The sequence below is a fragment of the Microtus ochrogaster genome, chromosome 10 (genome assembly GCF_000317375.1).
Source record: "Microtus ochrogaster isolate Prairie Vole_2 chromosome 10, MicOch1.0, whole genome shotgun sequence".
Lineage (NCBI taxonomy): Eukaryota > Metazoa > Chordata > Mammalia > Rodentia > Cricetidae > Microtus > Microtus ochrogaster.
The window spans coordinates 44,088,596-44,096,179 of NC_022016.1; the positions used below are offsets into that span (position 1 = coordinate 44,088,596).

At 52.5% G+C, this 7,584-nt stretch overlaps 1 protein-coding gene across 1 annotated transcript in view; it reads left to right on the forward strand.

Annotated features, from left to right (window-relative positions):
* Nucleotides 1-7,584, forward strand: part of Padi3 (peptidyl arginine deiminase 3) — a 26,721-nt gene that overhangs the window by 11,014 nt on the left and 8,123 nt on the right. The window contains exons 4-10 of the mRNA XM_005352922.1: nucleotides 1,734-1,795; nucleotides 3,024-3,141; nucleotides 3,884-4,009; nucleotides 5,109-5,287; nucleotides 5,739-5,842; nucleotides 5,931-6,042; nucleotides 7,224-7,331. Coding sequence (XP_005352979.1) covers nucleotides 1,734-1,795; nucleotides 3,024-3,141; nucleotides 3,884-4,009; nucleotides 5,109-5,287; nucleotides 5,739-5,842; nucleotides 5,931-6,042; nucleotides 7,224-7,331 — 809 coding nt within the window. The remainder of the gene's footprint in view (nucleotides 1-1,733; nucleotides 1,796-3,023; nucleotides 3,142-3,883; nucleotides 4,010-5,108; nucleotides 5,288-5,738; nucleotides 5,843-5,930; nucleotides 6,043-7,223; nucleotides 7,332-7,584) is intronic.

A 7,584-nucleotide genomic window follows, 5' to 3' on the forward strand; every position in this document is an offset into this window, starting at 1 on the left:
TTCAAACATAGGAGATGAAGGGCCGAGGGAGATAGGTAAAACGCTTGCTGAACAAGTGTGAGGAACTGAGCTAGAATCTGCAGCACCCAGATAAAAGCAGAGCATGCTGGCCTGTGCTTGTAATCCCAGCATTGGGACCAGAAACAAGAGAACCCTAGAGCCTTGCTGGGTAACCAGGCTAGCAGTCATTGAGCTCCAGGTTCAGCGAGAGATCCTGCCTTAAAAGATAAAATGGAGGGACTGGACAGATGCTCAGAGGTTAAGAACACTGACTGCTCTTCCAGAGATCCCGAGTTCATCTCCCAGCAAGCACATGGTGGCTCACAACCATCTATAGTGAGATCTGGTGCCCTCTTCTGGTGTGCAGGCAATGCAACCAGAACGCTGTATACATTAATAATAATAATATAATTAATATTTTTAAAAAGATAAGATGGAGCCAGGCGGTGTTGGCACACGCCTTTAATCCCAGTACTTGGGAGGCAGAGGCAGGCGGATCTCTGTGAGTTCGAGACTAGCCTGGTTTACAAGAGCTTGTTCCAGGACAGGCTCCAAAACCACAGAGAAACCCTGTCTCGAAAAAAAAAAAAAAAGATGGAAGCCAGGTATGATGGCACAAGCCTTTAATCCCACCACTGGGAGGCAGAAGTAGGCAGATCTCCTTGAGTTCCAGGCCAGACTGATCTCCATAACAAGTTCTAGGCTAGCCAGAGCTAACATAGTGAGACCCTGTTTCAAAAACAAAACCAAAAATCACCACAGGCACCCAACTGCGCACATCAGTCACTGAGGTCAGATTGGGAATATGGTCAGCCCCCAGAGCCACCCCCGACCCAGTGACTCTTATACTGTCTTCTGCTGTGATCCCTTTATCTTCTGTACGGCTTATAGCCAAGCACAGGTAGCAAAGCAAGGTAGGCTGTCGGATTTCTGTAGCTGGGATCCCTCCACATCTGTTCTTCTGTGTGGGGCTGCTTCTACCTGTGTAATGGCGGTGGGATTCCCCCATTCTCATCGCCGTGATTGGTGAATAAGATCACCCAAGTTCTCTTGGGCTCTGTCTCTCTGTCTCTCTCTGTCTCTCTCTCTCTCTGTCTCTCTCTCTCTCTGTCTCTCTCTCTGTCTCTCTCTGTCTCTCTGTCTCTCTCTCTCTCTGTCTCTCTCTCTCTCTGTCTCTCTCTCTGTCTCTCTCTCTCTCTCACACACACACACATACACACGCACACACACACACACTGTCTCCTTGTAAGCACTGCACTATTAGCACCTTAAGAACCTTCTGGTTTCCAGAGAGGAAGACTGAAAATGGCCTGGAGTGGGGGGAGAGGCGATGCCAAGGCAGCGTTCCCCAGGCTGTGTAGTGAGGTGGCTAAGCCCAGCTTCACACCCGTGTCCTTCTGACACCAAAATCCGAGCTCACTGCTCCATCCCGAGGAGCTGAAGTAGTTTCATGTAGATGGAGACTGTCCCCAGCCACCTGGGCTCAGTGCTACTGTGCCCCTCCACACAGCAAGGGTTCTGGGGCTTCAGAATGTGTTACCTTCGAGGAAACCTTCCTGCAGGGGCAGTCTTTGGTCCATTCTTTTCTATGACCCTCCTTCCTCCCCAAAACTCCTTCCCTTGTCCAAGGATGGGACACTCCAAGACCCCAACCTGTGGGTATCTCCTGGGGCCCTCATCTACCTGGCCCCAGATGTTTATCATGGGACTCACCTGCTGCTGCCTCCCGACAGACATCACCCTGGACTGTGACATGAATTGTGATGGCCGGCAGGACAGGAGCTTCGTGGATAAGGTAGGCTTCTGATTGAGCCTCAGAACCGGGGGCAGCAGGGATGGAGTTCCTGGGCTCCAGGTCAGAGGGGCGAGGCCATATGAGTGTCCCCCTTCCTCCCAGTTGACTCAAGGTTGAGGTAGCCAGACAAGGACCAGGCATGGCTGGAGTCATCAGCAAATGTAACCATAATATGATGTTCCCAATCCCGGGCTATCCTTGATTGATGAGGAGAAAGTTCTAGGTTTATAAAATAGATCAAGGGTTATAAAACCAGACAGACAGACAGACAGACAGACAGACAGACAGACAGAAGCCTTGCCAGGAGGGGGTGGTGCACACCTTTGATCCCAGAGCTCAAGAGGTGGAGGTAGGTGGATCTCAGAATTTGAGGCCAGCTAGGTCTACAGAGCAAGTTCCAGGACAGCCAGGGCTATTCAGAGAAACACTATTCAGCACCCCCCCCCCGAAAAAACAAACTAAATAAATACAAGTCAGATTGTAAATGCTTCAGGCCTTGTGACCTATACTATGAAAAAGCCAGTTAATGCATAGGGTAATCATGGACTGTGTTCTGATAATATTTTATTGACAAAAATAGGCACTTGAGCTGGTAGGAGGATGAGAGAAGAGTTAAGAAGTTACCCATGCTGGGCGGTGGTGGCACACACCTTTAATCCCAGCACTCAGGAAGCAGAGGCAGGAGGATCTCTGTGAGTCCAAAGCCAGCCTGGTCTACAAGAACTAGTTCCAGGCAGACTCCAAAGCTACAGAGAAATCCTGTTTCAAAAAACTTTTAAAAAAATTACTGGGGCTAGAAAGATGGCTCGGTGGTTAAGAGCATTGCCTGCTCTTCCAGAGGTCCTGAGTTCAATTCCCGGCAACCACATGGTGGCTCACAACCATCTATAATGAGGTCTGGTGCCCTCTTCTGGCCTGCAGACATACACACAGGCAGAATATTGTATACATAATAAATAAATAAATAAATAAGTAAAGAAATAAATATAAAAAAGTTACTCATAAAGAAAGAAGGTCATGGAGGACAGGAGTGCTCCTCACAACCGGCCATGATGACAGCCTTGTAGATTGGACTTAATAATGTTTACGGAGCAGAGGTTGCTTTGATGAAAGTGTACTTCTCACAGGATAGAGTGGAGGACCAGGAGGCCGGCTGGAAGTACAGAGTAGGAGGCCTGCCCTGGTCTGGCTGGAGTCCCTGTTGCCAGCTTTGTTTTCTCCTTGACAGAGGCAATGGGTGTGGGGGCCTGATGGGTACGGAGCCATCTTGCTGGTGAACTGTGATCGGGATGATGTGGGCTGTAATGCCCAAGATAACTGTGACCAACATGTGAGCTGCCTGCAAGGTGAGCGTGCTGGGGCAGCCCAGTCTCTGGGTACCCAGGGTTCCTCCTCAGTTTCCCCACAGGCATCCCTTCCCCCAGAAGGGGCTCTGAAGGTGGACAGGGGAGGGTCAGAGTTCACCATGAGATTCTTCAGAACACAGCCAGGCTATCCTCATCACGGTCCCCAGTGCTTGTGGCACTCATGCTGGGGCACCCAGTATTCTCCTCCTGTAGGAGAGAAGGGGCTGCTGGCATTGTTTGAGTACCTACTGTGTGCAAGGCCCTTCCCCCAGATCTTTCTTTAATCTTCCAAGGGGGTGAGTGTCATTACCCCAGTTTAAAGAGGAGAGGGCTGAGGCTCACAGGTTAGAAGGGTCCTGCAAATTGCACATCCAGCCCGTGGGCTGCCAACCCCACGTCCAGACCCCTTCCCACTGGATCTCTGACTTGTGTTGGAGTGTGGTCCTACGTTATGCTCATAGGAGCTGCCTTCTAAAGGAGGCATCCCCTGGAGATTGAAAGGGATGGCTTGCCCAGTAAGATGCCCAGGTGGCCTTCCACTCTGCTCTGGGCATATGAGGGTATGTGGGCCACAAAGAGGACATGAAGCAGGGCAGTGTCCCATGTGCACAGATGCACAGACACCTCTCTCGCTCACACCAGCAGATTCTATCTCCCTGAGCTGAGACTGGGGTCCCCGGCCCTGGACACCCAGTGCCCTTTGGAGCAGCTGTCAGTCAGCTCCCTCTGTCTCGCTTCATAGATCTGGAAGACATGTCCCTCATGGTGCTACGGACCCAGGGACCTGAGGCCCTCTTTGACGACCACAAACTTATCCTCCACACCTCCGGCTGTGATGCGGAGCGGTCACGGGTCTTCCACGTGTGTGGTAAGTGCATCCTGGGCACCCAGCCAACCACTTCGGGCAGATGTGCATCTCAGCTCAGGTTCCGGTGATGCCCTGGTAGCAGAGCAATCAGACGTGTGGGCTGCTGTGTGTGTGTGCGTGCGTGTGTGTGTGTGTGTGTGTGTGTGTGTGTGTGTGTGTGTGTGTGTGTGTGTGTGTGTGTGTGTGTGTGTGTGTGTGTGTGTCTGTACGTACATGCAGTGTGGATCCCAGAGGACAGCCTCAGGTATCATTCCTCAGGTACTGTCCTGTTCATTTTTGAGTCAGAGCCCCTCACCAGCTCTTTAAACAAGAGTTTTGGGCACAGGACTTGAGTGGGTTCTCTTGCTTGTACATCGAGCAACTTTACAGATTGAGCCATCGCCCTTGCAGTCTGCAGCCTGCAGAACGGGCTTCTCTACTAGACCCCTGAAATGGAGGTTTTTGGTTGGTTGGTTTCATTTGGTTTGGTGTTGGTTTTTAGAGAAAGGATTTTTTTCTGTGTAGCCCTCACTGTCCTGGAATTTGCTCTGTAGATCGTGCTGGCCTCGTTGAACTTAGAGGTCCTCCTCCTCTGCCTCTGGAGTGCCGGGATTAAAGGCGTGCGCTACCACCACCCGGTTGAAGTGGAGCTTCTTAATGAGATTTGCACTTATGTATTTTTAGATTCATTTCTATTTATGTACACGGGGGGAGGGTATTACACACATATGCCCGTGCTCAGGGAGGCCAGGAGAAGGCATCAGATTCCCTGGAGCTGGGGTTGTGAGCTTTCCAGTATGGGTGCAGGGAACCGAACCACGAGTCCTCTGCAAGCACAGCAAACACTCTTAAGCACTGAGCTGTCTCTCCAACCCCTGTCTGCACGTTCTTATAGGAAAGATGTCGAGAGGCAGCACGCTGGGTTAGGGTAACATTACCTTGTCTCTTAGAAAAGAGCATCCTTCCCCACCATGCCTTCTTTTCTCTTTCTCTGGGGGTAGGAGAGGAAGGGCTCCTTTGAAAGGCTGTTTGCTTGCACCTAGGCGAGACTGCTCAACTCTCCTGAGACCTTCACATTCCCTGAGCAGCCCAGGAGCCGCAGCCAATGCTCTTCTCCTAGGTCCCGAGGATTCCTGCGAGTCCTATAGGTGTGTTCTGGGCCCGAACCAGGTGTCCTACGAGGTACCCCGCCTCAATGGCGATGAGGAGCGCTTCTTTGTGGAAGGCCTCTCCTTCCCTGATGCGGGCTTCCCGGGGCTCATCTCCTTCCATGTCACCCTGCTGGATGACTCCAATGAGGTAAGGGTGGCCCAGCAGAGGGCGAGATGAAGGTTCCTGGCAGATGTGGACATCACTGGAGCTAAAGGCCTCATGCCCCTTTAATATCTTACTGGTCAATCCTCTAGAGAGTCAAGGAACATTTGTTTGTTTTGAGACAGGGTCTCTTGTAGCCCAGTTTTAAGCTCGTGCTAACCAAGGATGACCTTAAACTTCTAACCCGGCTGTCTACACCTCCTGAGTGGTAGCATTTTGGGAATACACTGCCATGCTCCCCTCTTATGCAATGGTAGGGATAGATCCCAGGACTTGGATGCTGGACAAGCACTCCTCCCTCCAGAGGAGCCACATCTAAAGCCTTAGCCAGGGGATTTCTTGAGGACCCTAGAGGAGGCGCTTCAGAGAACCCGTAGTCTCCTCTGGCTACCAGACACTTGAGTCCAGCACTCTCTGTCTTGGTCCTCCTGTGAAGGACTTCTCCGAGACCCCAATCTTCACTGATACTGTGGTGTTCCGGGTGGCGCCCTGGATCATGACACCCAGCACCCTGCCGCCCCTGGAGGTGTACGTGTGCCGGTAAGTCTGGGTGGAGTCCTAGCCTTGGAGTCGGCTCTGTTCCTGAGCCCCAGCTCTGAGTTCCTCCTTCCTCCCGGATCGCTCACAGGGTGAGAAATAATACGTGCTTTGTGGAAGCCGTGGAGGAGTTGGCCAGGAAGGCAGGCTGCAAACTCACCATCTGTCCGCAGGCGGAGAATCGGAATGACCGCTGGATCCAGGTAACAGCTTCACAGGCTGCCCCACTAGGATAGCATCCTACAAGGAAATACCCAAGAGGATCCAGGGTTCTCTGGCTCCAGACATAGAGTCCTAGTTCCAAAAGTTCTCCGACAGGCAGGCCTCTAGGTAAGGTGGCAGAGGCCACACACTCCCAGCCCACAACAGATGAGCTGAGAGGCAGTTTGTCCTTCAAGGGGACATTAGGTACCATCTGGAGACATTGTGGTTGTTGCATGGGGTGGAGGAGAGGGACCAGCCTTTAGCACCTAGAATCCCATCCTGTCGCTAAAAACTCCACTACTAAGGTAAGCCCCACAGGGAACAGTCTGGTCCAACATGTCAGCTGCAGTGGGCTGGGAAGCCCCGCTGTGGTAAATGACTGTTTCAGAATCCCTAGAGTCCAGGATATAAGGGGGTACCAGAGTGCCAGAGGGGACTGGAGGAAGCTTTATTGTTTCTTCTGGGAAAATAATGGATTGGGGTTGGGCCATGGGGGAGGATCCTCCGAGGAAAAAGAAACAGAAGGGAGGGGCTGGGGCGGGGCTTCTGGTGGAGAGCCAGGAGGGAGGATCCTCCAAGGAAAAGCGCAGGAGGGAGGGGCCAGTGAAGGAGCCTCTGTGTGAGCTGGACTGGGACTACGGGGAATGTACGCGGTTGGCCGTTTCCCCAGGCACTTTCCCCTCAGGCCCTGCATAGCGTCATTTCCTCTTCTCTGGCCTCTTGTAATGACACCTGGGTGTTTGCTGATGAGCTCATGCCTCCGGCCCCTGTGCTGACAAAGGCTGGGACTTGGATCATCAGGTGGGATGGGATCTGGAGGTCCTGACAGAGGACTAGCACGTGCCAAGACCCGGAGGCAGGAGGCAGGAGACTGAACCTCATTTGCTCCCTGGGCCAGGGCAGTGGTTCTGGGAAGGGACAAGCTCTGAGGTTTAGTCCCGTGTGTTGAACTCGGGCCATGTTGCGTCTCTCTCTGTGCCCACCCCGCCCAGCCCCAGCACCGGCACACCCCGAAGTCTGGTTTCACATTTATTCCTATGTGACTCTCATAGGCAACCCAGCCCCCACCCCCTTTGCTTCGCCGGTTCCCCCATCTCAAAGAGCAGAGAACAGCCCACACCTAGGAGCTGCCCTCCCCAAGAGCTCACTGTCACAGCTATGGCCTCTCTCCCATCTGCAGGATGAGATGGAGCTGGGCTACGTGCAGGCGCCGCACAAGACTTTGCCCGTGGTCTTTGATTCCCCGAGGAATGGGGAGCTGCAGGGTTTTCCTTACAAAAGAATCCTGGTGAGTGGGAGGGGGGCATTGCAGCCCTAGGCACTGAGAAGACACATCCCTAGGGACTCCCAGGGTATACAGGGAACCTGGTCTGTAGGAAGGACAGCTGGCCAGTTACTGTCTGAAAGAGGGCCGGTGACATTTGTAAAGAGGCAATTAAGTTTGGTGTAAGCCTATCCCACACTTATATGGGATAGACGTACACTAAAGTGCGCATTTATCTCTGCTTCTCATGTGATAGAGTGCTAGGTGTTTTTCTTTG